The sequence below is a fragment of the Pistacia vera genome, unplaced genomic scaffold, assembly GCF_008641045.1.
Source record: "Pistacia vera cultivar Batoury unplaced genomic scaffold, PisVer_v2 Contig136, whole genome shotgun sequence".
Classification (NCBI taxonomy): domain Eukaryota; kingdom Viridiplantae; phylum Streptophyta; class Magnoliopsida; order Sapindales; family Anacardiaceae; genus Pistacia; species Pistacia vera.
The window spans coordinates 58,894-79,840 of record NW_022195423.1 but is presented as its reverse complement, the minus strand read 5'-3'; the positions used below and the strand labels follow the sequence as shown (position 1 = coordinate 79,840).

Here is a 20,947-nt window from a genome sequence, read left to right as displayed (position 1 = left end):
CTAAACGCCTCTATAATAAAACTTTGAAAGTTAATAAAAACACCCCCAACCCACCCATTGAATAATCACAGCCGGCCACCATCACCGGAGGGTGGCCGAAGTCACCATATCGGCGCATGACGGGCTGGATCTTGCCGGTCGTGCGCCGATCTAGCCGACAAAGGCCAGATCTACGGCTAGATCTGGCCATTGACAGCCAAATCTAGCCGCATTTGCTCGTCAACGACGGCCAAAATTATGGCCGTCGTTGATGGTCAACGACGACCATATGTTAGCCGTCATTGACGACTGGTTACGACCAAAGATCTGGCCGTCAATGGCCAGATCTTTGGCCTTAGATCTGACCTTTTTCGGCCAGATTTAGTCGGTAGTGCGCCATTATATCAGATTCCAGCCAACTTCCGACAGTGGTAGCCGAAATCTAGTATAATGTGGGTTTATGGGTGTTTTTGCAATTTCAAAAAAAAATATTTAGAGGTATTTAATTAAATTAACAAATTTAGAGAGTTTAAAAAAAGTTGAATAATATTGGATAATATTGTGAGTTTTTGGGCATTTTACTATTTAACTTTTTTGGGAATACTAATAATAGTATTCCCAAAAACCAACCAAACGGAACCTAATACTTTTAAAACTGTTGTTATTTCTAGTATCTATAATTGTATGTATCGTAAATTAGACTTTTAAATTTGTATTTTCATAAGTATTTAATAAAACTTAAGAGATTCTTGAGCTTTGGACCTCCTCAGAGATATCTTAATATAGATGATTTAATGAATGGCTGGCCTATTCTTCCATTTGGAATACTGGAGCTTCATCTTGACTGGTGTTTTTCGGAGAAAGCTCAATTTTTTTTTATTTTATTCATTTATTGATGCAATGATTTATGATTTTTCTTATATATGGAAATCTATGAATGTTCAGAAAACATCCATAAACACTTTCTCACTTCTTTTTTTCAGTCTCTAAAACGTACTTTCTTCTGTATACTTCTGATGGAGAAACTTATCCTTTGATACCTCTACGCATCGCAATTTCGATCAAACTGAGTAAATCCACAATAATAACAGTTGACAATGCAATAGCATGTTTTGATCTTCAATGTTTTCTCGCTACAAACAAAGGTTTCAAACATCTTCCATAAATTTTGACCAGGGTCGTAAATATATCCGTATACTTTGTCTACAATCCTAGACAACATGGTCGAACATTGTTAATGCCCAAGTCAAAGAAAGAATGAAGTTCATCTCGAAAATCTGGCTCAAACTTAAACCACTGTCAGCATCTCACCTAGAAAAATCTTCCCCTGACAATTTTGCGAGCACAATGATACGAAGTTTCCACAGGTCAACACGTCATTGATTCCAATTTTAAAATGCAAATATTCTTGACCGCCGATTTTACTCTAATAAAAGCCTCTGCATTAGAAAATACAACACAATGTACCAAAAAGATTAGGACCCCTAAATAATCTGCAACAGTATTGAGAAAAACAAGCATTTACAATGAGAATTCCAATGTATGTATATTTAACAAACAAGAGCATACAATATCTTTGAGTAGTGCTAGTGTTCTTAACCACTCAAGATTAGAATTCGTTTCCGGCAACTGCAGAAGAAGAAAGAAAAAACTAAGCTTCTTCATAATTGCATCTTATATCATGCTAGCATATGAGAAATTCTTATACCACAAACAGAGGAAGTTTCTGAGTTTACAGTATTTTATGCATCACTTCCTAAGGCCGTGCTTTCAACCTAACTAAGATGTTTTTGTAGGGCCTAACCAGGATCTAGATGGCTCAGGTCCTTCTGTCTTTTGGTCAAATAAGTAAAGCAGTAAACGGTTGTTAGTTTGTCCTCAAGGTTATAGAAACTAATCTTCAGCCACATAACAAAATAGCAAAATGTCAATTTAAGATAAAAAGGAGCAGAAAATCTTAACAACTTAGATATTACACACAAAAGCACAGCTTAATTAGACATTTTGAACTTACTTAGACATCAGTACAATGGTAAAAAAAGTAACAAAATGATCCTGCAAAAACTGGATGAAAAAATAGAAATTGAATCACAATTGTCAGCTCAATATTCTGGATTTTTCTCTAAAATAACTGAATTAACATTTTCTGGTGCAAAGTCTAGTCTAGTTAATGGAAACAATCATTTTCTTTTAAAGAAAAAAAATCACAATGAGGCTACTATGCTCAGCTGTCTACAAAAGGCGCATATTATGCAGTGCTATTACCATAATTATCAGCTGTAGAGTCACCACGCAGTTATTCAACATTCACTACCAGTGCTCAAAACATAATTCTAGATAACAGTGCTCACTTTAACAAAACAATAAAACATTATTCCACCCCTTTAAACAAAACCACAGAGTTACTACTGTTATTCACTCGCTTGGGCACCTTTTGGCCAGAGATTATGAGCCTTCAAACTCCAGATTATGAATAATTTCTCCACAACTAGATAACAATGCACACTTTAACAAAAAGCCTTAATTTTCTTTGAAAATTTCACTTCTCAATTTTGAAACAACTCCTAACAATTATTCTGACACACAATCGTTAAGAGGTGACCAAAGTGCACATAATTTGCAATCAAAATTCACTAACATTAACACAAACAACCAAGGTTCTCATTATATGTCATAACTTAAAGTAATTAACATTACAGTCAATACAAGAATTCAACAATAAAAACATAAACAACTTACAATTCTCAACTCAATCAGGCAACTTCCCAGATCGGAAAACCGCGAACTTTGACACCTGAGAGTACTCATACTCAATCCCATTCTCCTCCAAAAACCCCTCAATCAATTTCTTATCTCTCTCAGGATCCAAACTCTCACACTCGATCTCATAACATGTTCCAAACCCATAAATAGTTTCATCCAGTTCCAACTTCAACCCTTTCCATTCATACACACCCCTCACATTTTTAAACCTACCTAAACAAACAAACTCACTATTTTCACCAACCCCATATTCATTTTTAACCAAAGCCATGATCTTTGAATCAATTTTGGATAAAAGACTTGGTTTTGATACACATTCAGTGGCTGTGGCCACAGGCAGGGGCTCTTCAAGCTCCTGGATGCGGCTGATGCCATTTGAAATGCTGGGTTTGGCTTTGAGGGAGAGGACACAGTGGGAATTTAAGTTGTAGAAACGGAGACGAAGAACGGCTAAGTTTGAAGAGAGTTTTGAGTGTTTGTCATCAAAGAAAATGTTTTCCTGGAAAAGGGTTTTCTTGTGAAAAGGTGAGAGAAGGTTTGAGACCTGTTGGTGGGCTGTGGAGTTCTTCAATCGGAGCTTTACTTCCACTTCCATGGCTACCAAATTTTTGAGTTTATCAAGCNTTATGCGGACGAAGATGAGTAGAAATTTGAACTTTTTTTCCCATAAATTCTTTTAGACTTCTTTTTTAAGCTTTGAAGTGTAGAATTGCTTATTTTATTGTTTGTGTTAAAAGCATTAATTGATCAATTTAAAGTGGCGAATTAATTAGTAGAATTGAGCTTTTATCAATAATAAGGTTTATTTAAGTTTATTTTATCCATTTTAATATAACTAATTAGCTATTAATAATGGTTTCAAAACATAATTAGTTAACATAGCAAGACTTTTTAGGTTAACAATTTTTTTTCTTTATTTTAATTTCCAATTTACTTAAACTCAAAGTCTATTGAGATATTTATATTTGCATTGATATCCCTGAAAATTTAGTTTTTGCTTTTACATCTAAAGAGTTAAGGCTCTGTTTGGTTGGTTTTTGGGAATACTATTATTAGTATTCCCAAAAAAGTTAAACAGTAAAATGCCCAAAAACTTACAATATTATATAATATTATTCAACTTTTTTTAAACCCTCTAAATTTGTTAATTTAATTAAATACTCCTAAATATTTTTTAAAAAAAATTGCAAAACCACCCCTAAACCCACATTATACTAGATTCCGGCCACCATCGCCGGAAGTTGGCCGGAATCTGATATAATGGCACATTACCGGCTGAATCTGGCCGGTAGTGCGTCGATCTAGTCTTTTCCGTCCAAATCTATGGTGGATCTGGCCGAAAAAGGCCAGATCTAAGGCCAAAGTCTGGTCGTTGACGGCCTGATCTTTGGTTGTAACCAGACGTCAACGACGGCCAACATATGGTCGTCGTTGACCATCAACGACGACCGTATCTTTGGCCATCGTTGACAAGCAAATGAGGCCAGATCTGGCCGTCAATGGCCAGATCTAGCCGTAGATCTGGTGGATTTGGCCGGCAAAGGCCATATTGAAGCACGACCGGTAAGATCCAATCGGTCATGCGTCGATACGGCGACTCCGACCACCCTCCGGCGGTAGTGGCCGGTTGTGATTATTCAATGGGTGGGTTGGGGGTGTTTTTGTTAACTTTCAAAGTTTTATTATAGGGGTGTTTAGTAAATAAACAAACAGATGGGGTATTTTTATTAATTTTTAAATCCTACATCATAATACCCGCCCAATTCAACTTTTTTTAACTTTTAAAAAAAAACTTTTCTAAAAACTACAAAAAAGTGAACCAAACGGAGCCTAAATATTTCTTACATTTGAAACCACTTAAGTAGCATTCTAGGTCTAGCCATCTTAGTCATTTTCAATCAAATATATTAAAAATTATCTATTAAGAAAATTAATAACACATCGTTGCATTGCATCTAAGTACATCTTAAATATAACAAGTATTTTATATGACCCTTTTTTTGTCTTTAATTTTTGCCTTTTTGTGTCGAATGAACGACAAAATTTTGAATTTACAATTTAATAATATTATGTATTCCAAATTTTAATTATCATCGTAAAGATTATTTGTGACAAACTAAAAGCAAATAAAAGACAACCGATAGACGTAATAAAATATAGATAACGCAAATCTAACAATAGGGTTAAATTTAACCTACTATAATTAAGTCGTAAAATACTCAACGGGTAACACAAAACTTCTTAAAAAACATCGTAAACCTTTTTACAATTTTAGATTCTCATATACGAAAAGGTTTTTAATAAAAATTAATACATCCTATGAAAAACTTTAATTCACATAATCTATCTCCCTTAGATAGAAATTAAAATAATGTTTTGATGAATAAACTATACATTAGCGGTAGTATCAAGGAATTATATTACATTTTACAACAAAAATAAACTATATTACATCGATTGTAACATGCTTATAGGGTCTTGAACTTATATTACTGTTGATTTCTTTTATTATCTCAAGGTAAATAAATAAAGAGTAAACGACCTTTTCCCACCCAAGGTTTTCCTTAATGACACATTCCCACCCAAAAAGTTTCAATTACCACTTTCCTACCCAAAGTTTATATTCCATTAATATCCAAAATATACTTTACTTTCTCAGCAGACGTTTGACGAGTCATCAAGAGTCAAGGTAAGAGGAGTTTTGTAGAGTAGAGGTCAGTTGATCGAATGGTGGTGACCAATTAAATATTTGCCGCCGGAATCAACCATAATTAGATAAGAACAGGAAACCCTAGCTTTGCAATGACTGGCAATCAACGAGAAATCAGGTGTCAAAGTAAGAAGAGTTTTGTAGAAAGGAGAATGAAGATTCAAATGATGGCGACAGAGAGAATTTTCGTTGTAGAAATTAACTTTAGGTAGTAACGAAATATTAACTTTGGGTGGAAAAGTGGTATTTTGAATTTTTTTGGACGGAAAAGTGTCATTAAGACAAACCTTGGGTGAGAAAAAGCCGTTTACTCATAAATAAATCATATTACAATAATGAGACTATAGATTAACGTGTCATCACGATTACCCACGTCTTCTTGCCAAGTGGTTGACATATAAGTATGAATTAAACCTCGTGCGTAACCTAAAATCTCGTATTATTAGTTTGATAATATTATCGTATCAGTATCTGATTCGTTAAGTAAATTGTGATGGAAGAAAGGGTGATAATACATCAATTTGTGGAGGCATCCTTCACTAAATGTATATGGATGTTGGTTACTTATTATAGAATTGATTGTGTTTCAGATTGGCTGGTATAAATTGAAGTTGAAATTTGGACATATAATAAATGGGGGTAACATGAAAAATTGAAAATGCAGCATAATTTTTGCTGTTAGGTATGTTGATATTGTTAAATCAAAGTCAGATTTGTTCCCCCATGTTTGATTGGTGAGGGTTAAAGACACGTGGAGGGCATGGAATGGTAGAAGAAATAAATATTTTTATTACTGACAATTATTTAGCGAAAAATGAATATACTTTATTTATTTTATAAATAGAATTTACTCTAAAATTTTATAAAAATTAATATTATTTATTTAATTTTTTTAAAAAAAATTAAGATATATATAACAATTATATATAATTTTTATTATTTTATCATATATTTTAAAACTCCATGCACAAAATGAAAGCCTTTGGGCCTTGGGCTGATAAGTAACTCTCTTAGAGCATAGGGGAGTTGGGCCGAAGTCGGACATAACTGTAAGCGACAAATCAGATTTGAGTTCTTGAATGACACGTCGTACATGTATTTTACTATTTAGCGACATGTCATCTGCTAATGGAAAAATGAAAAACAATTTTTTTTTAGGTAACTGAGGTATCCAGGCTCGCGTTAGAGCCTGTCTAATCCTTAAGGCCACGGAATACCCTATAAGCTTAATGGTCTATATTGGAGCCTAATTCTTAGGGTCACGGAACACCCTATAAGCCCAATGACTCACATTAGAGTCTACCTAATCCTCAGAGTCATGGGACACCCTGTAAGCCCAATAGACAAAGGTAATTACACAAATATGGTAGATACCTACTCTGCGACTCAAACATAAGATTCTTTGAGTATAACTAACCCTAGTGGCTAAAAGGTTTGCTAATCAGCCACAAGGGGAGAGGTCGAAATAACAATTTAGTGGCAATTAAGAACGTTAAGGTTGAAAATGAATGCTTAGGTTATTAAATCCAAACCTATTTATTTCAAATGTAAGAGGAAAAGAATTTATCTTGACAATTTAGTACTTGACCACCTTAGACTGCAGTATTTTGCCCTTCAAGAGTGACATGGCGTGTAATGGTTTTGAAGTTAAACGACAAGTAGGTAACATTTGTTATTTTTGATGATTGCAGATTGCATGTAATTTATGATTGAACGACATGTTCCTCACTTGTTCTGAAAGTCAGTGACAAGTCGTTCTATGTTCAATCCCTCCAGAGAATGCCCCTGCCACAGCCCACAAGAAGACACATTCTGAAAAAGTTTTTTTTTGTAGTGGAAAGAAATAGTCTCACATTTGACAAATTATGCAACATCTTTCCACTAGTAGAGTTTGAATCTCTGTGATCTTGACATGTGGCAAATGTCCAATCATATAACACCAAATAGAACATGGGACCCTCTTCAAAATTTTCTGACATAATTATTATGTATTAATCTACATGATATTAGTCATAAGGAATATTCTGTCTTTCCTTTAATAAATTCTGTTGAAGAAGACCAGTTCAAAGATTCGGTTGCTGTTGATTCACTAACTGCCAATACCGGCGGCAATGCTAAGACTTTGAGTGAGTAATAAGAGCTAGCTAATGGTTTTACAATACCATGATAACTGTTCTCTAATCTCTCTGTCTCCTTTGTTTTATATGAACCTCAATTATGTTGGGAATCAGTTGAGCTGAGTTTTTCTTCAGTACTTTCAGGAAGTTATTATTATGGTTCTCAAATCCTGTCAAATCTTCCCACTAAAATGTCACTGTTTCTAACCTTTCTCCTTGTTTCAGGATTATGTTTATCATTTTCTACGTTCGGTAATTCAATTTCTAATGGTGACAGATTCTCTAATGGCGGCCTTGTTGAAGCCTCCTGTCCATTGGACTTTGATGTTCTCAGAAGATTAATGAGCCAAGGCCCTTCAAGGCCTATGTTTATCGACATGCCGACGCCATGTCAAAGCATTCTTCAAGCTATCCGTTTGGTTCGTTCAGAGTATCTCCGAAATAATGGTTACTTTCTTCCTCCTCCTGAAACTTCCGCGGCTTGTTGGGAAGCGTACAGAGACTTGGTTTCGGAGTTTCTTAAGGGTTTTGACATCAAAACTGCTTGTGGGTACCAACCGGAATGGATTTCGGAGGCTTGCATAAATGTAACATCTCTGGCACAGTTTGAAAGCCTGATTCCTGAATCTAAATTGCTTGAGATTAGACATCATTGTAACCAATCTCTGGAGAACAGGTTTGCTTGTGGATCATGTATCAGTAAGTTGTTGAGTCTCAGGGAATTTTACCTTCAGGATTCTGAAAGTGTGAATGTCTCAGATTGTTCAGGGTATCCCTCTATGTATGCTGCTGGTATTATTAATCAGTTTGGACCAACTGATAGAGCAACCGCGAGTTGTTTGTTTTTTATTCGGTTTTATTCGGAACCATCCAGGTTCAACCGGCGTAAGTTTGTCATTTCTGGTGTTGTATTAGGCTGTATTATTGGCATCCTGGGGGCCTTATCTGCAGTTTGGTTTATTTGGATTCGGACAAGGAGATCGAAGGGGAAGAGGAATAATTCTCTTCACAGGGAGAACGACATTTCTCCGAATGATGACACTAGTTTGGTCCTGGGGTCAGGTAGTAGAGGTACCAATTTGGTGAAGTTCAAAATTGAGGAAATAAAATCCGCCACAATGAATTTCTCCTGGAAGAACATCATTGGAAAAGGAGGATATGGGAATGTTTACAAAGGGACATTACCAGATGGAACCGAAGTTGCATTCAAAAGGTTCAAGAACTGTTCAGCAATTGGTGATGCAAACTTCAAACACGAGGTGGAAATTATAGCAAGTGTTAAGCATGTAAATCTTGTTACTTTGAGAGGCTATTGCACTACAGCAATTCCCATGGGGGGTCACCAAAGAATCATTGTCTGTGATCTCTTGCACAATGGGAGCCTCTATGACCATCTTTTCGGATCAGCAATGAAGAAACTCAGCTGGCCTATACGTCAGAAGATCGCGCTAGGAACAGCTCGCGGATTGGCCTATCTACACTATGGTGTGCAGCCTGCTATAATTCACAGAGATATAAAATCCAGCAACATACTTTTGGATGAGACATTCGAGCCAAAAGTTGCAGATTTTGGCCTGGCCAAGATCAATCATGATGGAATGACTCATTTGACAACGAGAGTAGCCGGAACTCTCGGATATGTATCTCCAGAGTATGCATTATACGGAAAACTAACCACAAAAAGTGATGTTTACAGTTACGGAGTAGTGTTGCTCGAACTTTTGAGTGGGAAAAAAGCATGTGAAATTAAAGATGGAAAGACTCTGCTTTTGACAGATTGGGCATGGGGGCTAGTTAAAGAAGGTAGAACAATGGATGTTATTGAAGACAACATTCCTGAACTGGGGTTGCCTCAAATTATGGAACAATATGTCCTCACAGCCGTTCTTTGTGCTCATCCAATTTTACACGCCAGGCTAACAATGGAGCAACTTGTCAAAATATTAGAATCCAATTTTTCAGTTTCTTCAGTTCTTAGAGCATACGTTGATTCTTCTTCTCCTTCTTCTAATAGAGAACTCATTAGTGTCAACTTTGTATAGAGAAATTAAACTAAATGAATATGTATTGAATTCAACTTTGTATTGAAAAGGGTTTAATCTTATTCCGAAGTTTTCTAATTCCGAAATTAATTATATGTTAAGGTATAAAAATTCATGTGAAATTATGATAGCTAATCCTAGTTAACAAAAGATTATTTTCCTCTGCAGAGTTAAAATTTAGAGAGCATACAAATTTGACATTAATCTCTGCCATGGATTCAATTTTTTCATACAGAATCAAGCTAGAAACTAAAATTCTAGCTTTCTTGAAGAGTTGAAGCATGTAAGTCTCTTGTTTAATTTTTATATTTCACTTAAAATTTTCTTTTTCGAAATAATGAATTGGCAAATTATGTGTGGTTAAAATCCATTCTTTTTTGTTTCTTTAATCGGTAACTCTTAATCACTCATTATTTGTGCTAATTTTCCTTAATTATACGACCACAGAAGAGACTTTTTTACCTATTAAAAGCTCATTAGATTAAAATGGCCTGAAAAATAGGCATTGACTCAGATCCATGTAATATTTGTTGCCACTGACTCACCTCTTATCTAGCGATAGAGCGGCGAGGAGATAAGCGATTTGCCCATTAAAAGATTTTAAACAATTATTCCAGTGGCCCAACTTAGAGCATTGATTTTTTATCCTCATGCCATTCAATTATGATTATCCACCCTTTAGTATTTAAACCACTTTGAATGATTTTCTAGTCCAAAACTCAACCTGGACTTGTTAGAGTTTCTCACCAGCCAAGCATATTAGAAGGGTACTTGTTCTTTTGTGATATGTTAGTGCATGCATGGTGTTGAGTATTTTAACGGGCACATTCTTCTTGAATTCTGAATTTCTTTTGAATAATAATGCTTCAAACTGATCTCTTTGTTTTTGTTTGTTTGCAGTGTTGTGTTGACATAGACAGAAGAAATGGGCAGTAGAAAAGATACGGATAGTGGAAGTAGCAATGGCAATGGTAATTTAACAGAGCCATTGGTAGACAAAAGGAAAGAATCAGAAGTTAAAAGCACACCTCAGAAGGGTAGCTTGTTTATGGTTCTCTTCAGCACCTTCATTGCAGTTTGTGGCGCATTCGAGTTCGGGTCATGTGTAAGTGTTTGTATCAATTTCAAGACAATGTGAATTATCATTAGGCTTTGATTTTAGACGAAATTGAGATTCAAAAACGAAACTTTCTGATTCTGCAGGTGGGATATTCCTCACCAGCCCAATTTGGCATTATGGAGGATCTCCATCAAACTTATTCAGAGGTAACTTTGATACTAGTTAATTCATCTTTATGCCATATGAATGATTGAAGTACAATGCTGACTTCTCTCCAAGCTGTAATTATGGGAAACTTTTTGTCATTTGCAGTACTCAGTCTTTGGCTCCATATTGACTATTGGTGCGGTTGTTGGTGCAATCACAAGCGGACGATTTGCTGATTGGCTTGGCCGGAAAGGGGTAGGAACAGAGGCTGATACCTTGTTACTCTCTTGAATCTTTGCCTATTGCGTGCTCTAATTTTGCTGGTTTTGTTGTCATTGCAGGCCATGAGGATATCATCTATTGTATGCATAGTAGGATGGATTGCAATCTACTTAGGTTTTGTGAGTATCACTTCTACAATTTCTATCATTGTTTCTAAAATGATTTAATATGAACTAAAATATAACACTTTAATGTTTCTTGTGATAGACTTCTGTACACCTAGATATTGGAAGATTTTTAACAGGATGTGGAATAGGGGTTATTTCTTATACGGTATGCTTTTGTGTATTCATAAATTTTGATCTTGGTATTCAAGAAATTATACACAGAATGTGAACTCATAGCCAACTTTTCTGCTCACTTGAAAACAAATAGGTGCCAGTTTACATTGCTGAGATCACCCCTAAAAACCTCAGGGGGGCACTAGCAACAGCAAATCAGGTACAAAATTTGGGTTGAATTCATTATATGATCTGCAAAACTTGTGTAATATAGACTTTCGCTAACACGCTACCTACTCTGCAGCTCTTTATAACAATGGGGATACTTTTTGCATACGCAGTTGGTGCATTTGTATCATGGAGGACTCTTGCTCTGACTGGTATGGTCATTTTATCTGGTTGACCTGAATCATTATAATGCAATGCTTTAAATTTTCTGCTTTTCTTTTGTCTATACTTAGACAATCATGCATATTATTCTCTTCCATTCCAGTAACTGTAGGCAAATTCTTACTCGTGTCGAATGGTCATTCTCTTTTTGGTTGATTATAACATAAATAGTCCTCATAGTTATATATGCAAGTTCATATAATGTTTATAAGGTTATCCAAAAGATTAATTAGCAGATACTCTGCGAGAGGCTTATGGAACTGCTGTTTGTTTGCAGGTCTTATCCCAAGCGTGATTATGATAATCGGACTCAGCTTCATCCCAGAGTCCCCTAGATGGCTGGTAAGATTTTGACTTAATTTGATTGTGTATGTAGAATTTTTTCAGGAACTTGAAGTATTTGCTCCAAAACTAATAGGAGTTCTGAAAAGATTAGAATTGAAGGAACTTTAGGCTACCATTTCAAAATCTAATGTAACTATAGATTGTGTCAAAACCTAAGCCTAAATTTTGAGGCACATTTTACACTAAATCTTGTGGCACAGGCAATGGCTGGTCAAAAGGAAAAATTTGAAGCTGCATTAAAGACACTTCGGGGACCTGATGTTGATATTTCTCGAGAACGGACTGAAATTCAAGTACATGATCCATTACAATTTATCAATTTATTACCATTTATGCTTTAGTTTTATTCTATCTGTGTACTTGCAGCAGATTGGATAAGTTAAATGTTACTCTCATGTTTTTCAGGAATCCTTAGCAGTTCTTAGACAACTCCCAGAAGTCAAAGTACTGGACATGTTTAACAGTAGGAACTTCCCTTTTGTCTTCGTAAGCATCGTTTGAACTCTTCGAATTGATTTTCTTATATTTAACATTTCATTTGATGCTGTCAGATATTTTTTTTCTTTTCCATTCACTCACTCTTGAACAACTGCAATCAGATTGGAGTTGGATTGATGGTGTTTCAGCAAGCAATTGGAATAAATGGAATAATATACTATGCTGGTCAAGTATTTGTCTCTGCAGGTGAATTCACATTATCTGTGAAGTTAACTTTTTTTTCTTTTTCTTTATTGTTAAATTATTGTACTGCTTAAGTTTTCAAGTCGATTCCTGAACGCAGGAGTCTCGCCTAGTGTTGGAAGTATTCTCTACTCCGGTCTACAGGTTTTCACCACTGCATTCGGTGCAACCTTGATGGATAGAGCTGGCAGAAGACCCCTTTTAATGGTATGCAATGTTGAGATCTTCATTACACATAGACTTTAGTTTAATTGATAGATTGATTGATGAGTAGTGTTGCTCGAACTTTTGAGTGGGAAAAAAGCATGTGAAATTAAAGATGGAAAGACTCTGCTTTTGACAGATTGGGCATGGGGGCTAGTTAAAGAAGGTAGAACAATGGATGTTATTGAAGACAACATTCCTGAACTGGGGTTGCCTCAAATTATGGAACAATATGTCCTCACAGCCGTTCTTTGTGCTCATCCAATTTTACACGCCAGGCTAACAATGGAGCAACTTGTCAAAATATTAGAATCCAATTTTTCAGTTTCTTCAGTTCTTAGAGCATACGTTGATTCTTCTTCTCCTTCTTCTAATAGAGAACTCATTAGTGTCAACTTTGTATAGAGAAATTAAACTAAATGAATATGTATTGAATTCAACTTTGTATTGAAAAGGGTTTAATCTTATTCCGAAGTTTTCTAATTCCGAAATTAATTATATGTTAAGGTATAAAAATTCATGTGAAATTATGATAGCTAATCCTAGTTAACAAAAGATTATTTTCCTCTGCAGAGTTAAAATTTAGAGAGCATACAAATTTGACATTAATCTCTGCCATGGATTCAATTTTTTCATACAGAATCAAGCTAGAAACTAAAATTCTAGCTTTCTTGAAGAGTTGAAGCATGTAAGTCTCTTGTTTAATTTTTATATTTCACTTAAAATTTTCTTTTTCGAAATAATGAATTGGCAAATTATGTGTGGTTAAAATCCATTCTTTTTTGTTTCTTTAATCGGTAACTCTTAATCACTCATTATTTGTGCTAATTTTCCTTAATTATACGACCACAGAAGAGACTTTTTTACCTATTAAAAGCTCATTAGATTAAAATGGCCTGAAAAATAGGCATTGACTCAGATCCATGTAATATTTGTTGCCACTGACTCACCTCTTATCTAGCGATAGAGCGGCGAGGAGATAAGCGATTTGCCCATTAAAAGATTTTAAACAATTATTCCAGTGGCCCAACTTAGAGCATTGATTTTTTATCCTCATGCCATTCAATTATGATTATCCACCCTTTAGTATTTAAACCACTTTGAATGATTTTCTAGTCCAAAACTCAACCTGGACTTGTTAGAGTTTCTCACCAGCCAAGCATATTAGAAGGGTACTTGTTCTTTTGTGATATGTTAGTGCATGCATGGTGTTGAGTATTTTAACGGGCACATTCTTCTTGAATTCTGAATTTCTTTTGAATAATAATGCTTCAAACTGATCTCTTTGTTTTTGTTTGTTTGCAGTGTTGTGTTGACATAGACAGAAGAAATGGGCAGTAGAAAAGATACGGATAGTGGAAGTAGCAATGGCAATGGTAATTTAACAGAGCCATTGGTAGACAAAAGGAAAGAATCAGAAGTTAAAAGCACACCTCAGAAGGGTAGCTTGTTTATGGTTCTCTTCAGCACCTTCATTGCAGTTTGTGGCGCATTCGAGTTCGGGTCATGTGTAAGTGTTTGTATCAATTTCAAGACAATGTGAATTATCATTAGGCTTTGATTTTAGACGAAATTGAGATTCAAAAACGAAACTTTCTGATTCTGCAGGTGGGATATTCCTCACCAGCCCAATTTGGCATTATGGAGGATCTCCATCAAACTTATTCAGAGGTAACTTTGATACTAGTTAATTCATCTTTATGCCATATGAATGATTGAAGTACAATGCTGACTTCTCTCCAAGCTGTAATTATGGGAAACTTTTTGTCATTTGCAGTACTCAGTCTTTGGCTCCATATTGACTATTGGTGCGGTTGTTGGTGCAATCACAAGCGGACGATTTGCTGATTGGCTTGGCCGGAAAGGGGTAGGAACAGAGGCTGATACCTTGTTACTCTCTTGAATCTTTGCCTATTGCGTGCTCTAATTTTGCTGGTTTTGTTGTCATTGCAGGCCATGAGGATATCATCTATTGTATGCATAGTAGGATGGATTGCAATCTACTTAGGTTTTGTGAGTATCACTTCTACAATTTCTATCATTGTTTCTAAAATGATTTAATATGAACTAAAATATAACACTTTAATGTTTCTTGTGATAGACTTCTGTACACCTAGATATTGGAAGATTTTTAACAGGATGTGGAATAGGGGTTATTTCTTATACGGTATGCTTTTGTGTATTCATAAATTTTGATCTTGGTATTCAAGAAATTATACACAGAATGTGAACTCATAGCCAACTTTTCTGCTCACTTGAAAACAAATAGGTGCCAGTTTACATTGCTGAGATCACCCCTAAAAACCTCAGGGGGGCACTAGCAACAGCAAATCAGGTACAAAATTTGGGTTGAATTCATTATATGATCTGCAAAACTTGTGTAATATAGACTTTCGCTAACACGCTACCTACTCTGCAGCTCTTTATAACAATGGGGATACTTTTTGCATACGCAGTTGGTGCATTTGTATCATGGAGGACTCTTGCTCTGACTGGTATGGTCATTTTATCTGGTTGACCTGAATCATTATAATGCAATGCTTTAAATTTTCTGCTTTTCTTTTGTCTATACTTAGACAATCATGCATATTATTCTCTTCCATTCCAGTAACTGTAGGCAAATTCTTACTCGTGTCGAATGGTCATTCTCTTTTTGGTTGATTATAACATAAATAGTCCTCATAGTTATATATGCAAGTTCATATAATGTTTATAAGGTTATCCAAAAGATTAATTAGCAGATACTCTGCGAGAGGCTTATGGAACTGCTGTTTGTTTGCAGGTCTTATCCCAAGCGTGATTATGATAATCGGACTCAGCTTCATCCCAGAGTCCCCTAGATGGCTGGTAAGATTTTGACTTAATTTGATTGTGTATGTAGAATTTTTTCAGGAACTTGAAGTATTTGCTCCAAAACTAATAGGAGTTCTGAAAAGATTAGAATTGAAGGAACTTTAGGCTACCATTTCAAAATCTAATGTAACTATAGATTGTGTCAAAACCTAAGCCTAAATTTTGAGGCACATTTTACACTAAATCTTGTGGCACAGGCAATGGCTGGTCAAAAGGAAAAATTTGAAGCTGCATTAAAGACACTTCGGGGACCTGATGTTGATATTTCTCGAGAACGGACTGAAATTCAAGTACATGATCCATTACAATTTATCAATTTATTACCATTTATGCTTTAGTTTTATTCTATCTGTGTACTTGCAGCAGATTGGATAAGTTAAATGTTACTCTCATGTTTTTCAGGAATCCTTAGCAGTTCTTAGACAACTCCCAGAAGTCAAAGTACTGGACATGTTTAACAGTAGGAACTTCCCTTTTGTCTTCGTAAGCATCGTTTGAACTCTTCGAATTGATTTTCTTATATTTAACATTTCATTTGATGCTGTCAGATATTTTTTTTCTTTTCCATTCACTCACTCTTGAACAACTGCAATCAGATTGGAGTTGGATTGATGGTGTTTCAGCAAGCAATTGGAATAAATGGAATAATATACTATGCTGGTCAAGTATTTGTCTCTGCAGGTGAATTCACATTATCTGTGAAGTTAACTTTTTTTTCTTTTTCTTTATTGTTAAATTATTGTACTGCTTAAGTTTTCAAGTCGATTCCTGAAAGCAGGAGTCTCGCCTAGTGTTGGAAGTATTCTCTACTCCGGTCTACAGGTTTTCGCCACTGCATTCGGTGCAACCTTGATGGATCGAGCTGGCAGAAGACCCCTTTTAATGGTATGCAATGTTGAGACCACCATTACACATAGACTTTAGTTTAATTGATAGATTGATTGATGGCCTAAACACAATGAAAATTCTCTCATTATTGTGAAACTTCCACTTCAGATATCTGTAGCCGGGCTACTCGTGGGCAGTTTATCTATTGGAACTTCCTTCCTTTTGAAGGTAACAATCAATCACACATTTATTGAATAGTACTCTGATTATCCATTTCCTAACTCATTGAATTCTTATTTTTATATCAGGAACATGGCATGGCTCCTGAAGTTTCTCCAGTTCTTGCATTGGTTGGTGTAATGGTAAGCTGAATTGTAAAATTTTTCCTCTTATTCCCTTATTCTATAGTTACTTGGGTGCATTAACATGTTTCCTCTGTTGCAACTTCAGGTTTACATAGCCTTCTTTTCGGTTGGTACAGGGCCCATTCCTTGGGTTATAATGTCTGAGGTAACACAAGGATTTCGCATAATCTTAACAATTTCAGGTTAACTTTGAGTCTAATTCCGAGTGCTTCGTTTCAGATTTTCCCTCTCAATCTAAAGGGACCAGCTGGAAGCCTGGTGACACTGGTGAACTGGCTTGGTTCTTGGGCTATATCTTACTCTTTCATCTTTCTTTTTGAATGGAGTTCATTTGGTAAGTACTCCTCTCTTGCTATTCCCCGAAACACCGTCATTTTTAACCCAAATATCGATCGAATAATGTTATCAAACTTTATTAATGATGCACTTGGTGTTGTGAATTGTGATATCTCAGGTGTATTTTTCCTTTATGCTGGATTCTGTGTACTGTCAATGGTTTTCACCATCAAGTTTGTTCCTGAAACAAAAGGCAGAACTCTGGAAGACATTCAAGCATCAATAAGATAAATGTATCAATAAATGTTCATTCTTGAACAAAAGTGAATTTTTTTGTTTAATCAGATATATGTTTATCTTCAAGATTTGAGTATGATTTTTAAGCTACCAAAGGTGTCCAAGAAATATTAAAACGATTTTGTAATAGTGTAACACATTATATAATTCAAATTTGTTAAGCCCACATAAAGACCATATTCCACTGAACTAGAAAGCCCATATAAGGCCCAGTAGGCTTTATATAGGCTTTTCTGGTGTTTACAAGATTATATATATTTATATATTTTTTTCAATGATCGAAGGTGTCCGGCCAACTTATGCATACTTCAACTAATTACTTGAGACTCTGGAATCATCAGTCGAGTAAGAGCTTCAGTGACAACCCCTATTAGTAACCAAGGAAGGACTCGAACTTAGATACTCTTGAATAATACACTTAAAAGTTATTATCGAACTACTCAACCATCTAGGAGTTGGTTAAATCATTGGTTTACACTATACTCTTTTTGAAAAAACCACCCAGGAGTTGGTTAAATCATCTGTTTACACTATACTTTTTTTGAAAAAACCACCCAGAAGTTGGTTAAATTGTCTGTTTACACTATACTTTTTTTGAAAAAACCACCCAGAAGTTGGTTAAATCATCTGTTTACATTATACTCTTTTTGAAAAAAATTTAGTTGTGAACGTCTTAATTTTCCAATTTAACATTCCTAACACGAGGGGATTAAAATTTCAGATATTTCATATCATGAACACTATGAGTACATCCCCCTGGAAACTTCAAGCCTTGTCGATTTTGTTAGCTGGATCGGTTCATGGCTTCTTCCCTACGCTTTCAACTTTTCTTTTGAATGGACCTCAGCTTGGACCTTTAATGATTAAAGTTAATTAATTGACATTTTCGTCCCTGAGGTTCGACGAAACCAATTAGGTCCAACAAAATCAGAAAAAAAGCCATTTTCATCTCTGAGGTTTCATGAAATCAAAGTTTGTTATATTCCATAAAATGATGTAAGGGCAATTTGTCTTTTTTATACAAACAACTTATGAAACTTTTAACTACAATTCTGAAAATTCAATGATAAATTAAGAAAATAATAAAATAAAAGTTAAATATACTAACCTCTCTTATTGTGACCAGATGACAAACTCTTTAGCTACTAGGATTAGCTATACTCAAGGAGTCTTATGTTCGAGCCACAGAAGAGGTATCTATCACATTTATGCAATTATCTTGATCTATTAGGCTTGTAAGGTGTTTCGTGACCCTAATCTTGTGACCAGATGACAAACCCTTTAGTTACTAAGGTTAGCTATACCTAGGGAGTCTTATGTTCGAGCCACAGGAAATGTATCTATCACATTTATGCAATTACCTTGGTCTATTAGGCTTATAAGATGTTTCGTGACCCTAATCCTGTGACCAGATGACAAACCCTTTAGCCACTAGGGTTAGTTATACCCAGGGAGTCTTATGTTCGAGCCACAGAAGAGGTATATATCACATTTATGTAATTATCTTGATCTATTAGGCTTGTACGGTGTTTCGTGACCCTAATCCTGTGACCAGATGACAGACCATTTAACCACTAGGGTTAGCTATACTTAGGGAGTCTTATGTTCGAGCCATAGAAGAGGTATCTATCACATTTATGCAATTACTTTGGTTTATTAGGCATGCAGGGTGTTTCGTGACCCTAAGGATTAGACAAACACCAATGTGGGTCTAGATACTTCAATTACCTAAAAGAAAAACAAGAAAACACTTTACTCAATCCTACCACATCATTAGGTTGTTTGTATAAAAAGACAAAAATGCCCTTGCATCATTTAATGGAATGTAATAGTATTGGTCTAATACTAATAACAGGGATTAAAGTTTGCTTTTTCTGATTTTACTGGACCTAACTGATACTTTGTCAAACCTCATCACATGGTCATTTGGTCAATACCAATAATTCAAAACAAAACATGTTGAATGGTGGGTAAGGCTAAAAGTTGTCTCGATTATTAATAATAATTTAACATGATTCACGTGAGACACATTAATTTAACATGATTCATGTGAGACATATGGTGCTTAATTAAGATAATTAATTACTCTTAATGAAGATTTAAGATTATAAATCTGATTTTCTGTATAGAATAGATCCATATTTTAAGCTAGTAGGTCATGTGTCTCGTCTCTGATTGACCTTGCTCTGATTTTGCATCCAACATTCAGTTTATTTTCTTAGCCATGAACCTGTTTCCAAATCCCTTTTTTTTTTATCTCTTCAGATCTTGGCCACAACTTTCATTTTCATCTTATTCGTCGGCATAACCGCTGTCCTAGAAGAAACCCTAATTTTATTTCCTTTTTTATTTTTATTTTTTAAAAAAAAAGTTTGTTGAGACATACTCACTCGCATCAACTTGTCTTTGAGAGTTGAGATATATGTTGGTGTTAAAATCCCACATTGGTTAGAAGACGAGAGGGCCTTTACCTAAAGTGAACAATACCTTTGAGAATCTACCTACCGTGTGTCTAGATCTGTCATAAATTAACAGTTAACAGAAAATACCTCTAAAAACCTATCTATGTCTGGATCTGACAGATATAAAAAAAATAAATACATATATTGTATATTCGAGATTTTTATGAGAAAAGAATCAAATGAAAGATCTTCATACCTTTTTATAGAGTTGATGTGTTAATACAACTAAAAATAAAATTTTGTTTTTATTTCTTTATTTATTTATTTTGTGGTCCTTTGATAAATAGGCAAAGTGAGAATGTCACGTTTATGTGATTGATTTATTAATTATTAAATAGATTAATTAATTAATTAGGCTGCTGGAATCAATGTGAAACCAAACTTAATTTAATTAATTAAAACGTTAAAACGAGACCTGCTCCTCCTTTTTGTTTTACACTTGTCCAATTGAAGAGCGAGAACTTCATCGAGTTAATCAAGAATATATATTTTATTAATTAAAATCCCCCTGAGTTTATATTATTCTTCACACACAAGTTTGACGAAAGGGTTGAAAGCTTTAATTAATTCAGTTCCCATGATTTCCTCCTTGAATTGGCTGCAATAATGGCTGCATGCCAAAACACCATTAACTACATAATCCTCTTTCCTTCTCAGCTAAGAAAACACAAACAGAAAAAGGAAAGAAAAAGTAGTAACCTCTACTGATTAACAGGGATTGCTACTAAAACTCTTGTTTAGTCTATAGTTTTAGGGTTTTGAGAGATTAATTGAGATATCTATAAGCTGATCTGGATACCCTTGATCATCAAAATAGTAATCCTAAAGGGTTGATTAGACGGTCAAGAAGGTTTGTTCTCTTTATTAACTTCTTAGGTTTGAACTATCTTAGGATTATTTATCGTATTTGTGTTTTATCTTGGAA

The 20,947-nt window shown here is 35.0% G+C and overlaps 3 protein-coding genes across 3 annotated transcripts; 2 read left to right on the top strand and 1 right to left on the bottom strand.

Annotated features, from left to right (window-relative positions):
* Positions 1 to 1,033: 1,033 nt before the first annotated feature.
* On the bottom strand, positions 1,034 to 3,337 carry LOC116122662 (triphosphate tunnel metalloenzyme 3-like). Its single transcript, XM_031408492.1, has 2 exons — positions 2,719 to 3,337; positions 1,034 to 1,418 (listed from the first exon to the last, which is right to left on the bottom strand). The coding sequence occupies exon 1, from the start codon at positions 3,335 to 3,337 to the stop codon at positions 2,729 to 2,731; it is 609 nt and encodes a 202-aa protein (XP_031264352.1). The 3' UTR covers positions 1,034 to 1,418; positions 2,719 to 2,728.
* Positions 3,338 to 7,760: 4,423 nt separating this feature from the next.
* LOC116122607 (probable LRR receptor-like serine/threonine-protein kinase RKF3) lies at positions 7,761 to 9,611 on the top strand. The gene has a single exon (XM_031408438.1). It carries the CDS (start codon positions 7,761 to 7,763, stop codon positions 9,609 to 9,611), a length of 1,851 nt encoding a protein of 616 aa, XP_031264298.1.
* A 702-nt stretch (positions 9,612 to 10,313) lies between these two features.
* On the top strand, positions 10,314 to 17,554 carry LOC116122605 (sugar transporter ERD6-like 8). Its single transcript, XM_031408437.1, has 30 exons — positions 10,314 to 10,378; positions 10,512 to 10,716; positions 10,815 to 10,877; positions 10,984 to 11,073; positions 11,160 to 11,219; positions 11,308 to 11,373; positions 11,476 to 11,541; positions 11,626 to 11,701; positions 11,989 to 12,053; positions 12,257 to 12,349; positions 12,462 to 12,542; positions 12,656 to 12,740; positions 12,838 to 12,900; positions 13,012 to 13,340; positions 14,263 to 14,451; positions 14,550 to 14,612; positions 14,719 to 14,808; positions 15,043 to 15,108; positions 15,211 to 15,276; positions 15,361 to 15,436; positions 15,724 to 15,788; positions 15,992 to 16,084; positions 16,197 to 16,277; positions 16,391 to 16,475; positions 16,573 to 16,679; positions 16,791 to 16,850; positions 16,931 to 16,984; positions 17,073 to 17,132; positions 17,207 to 17,321; positions 17,442 to 17,554. Exons 2-30 carry the CDS (start codon positions 10,537 to 10,539, stop codon positions 17,552 to 17,554), a joined length of 2,700 nt encoding a protein of 899 aa, XP_031264297.1. The 5' UTR covers positions 10,314 to 10,378; positions 10,512 to 10,536.
* The last annotated feature ends 3,393 nt before the right edge of the window (positions 17,555 to 20,947 follow it).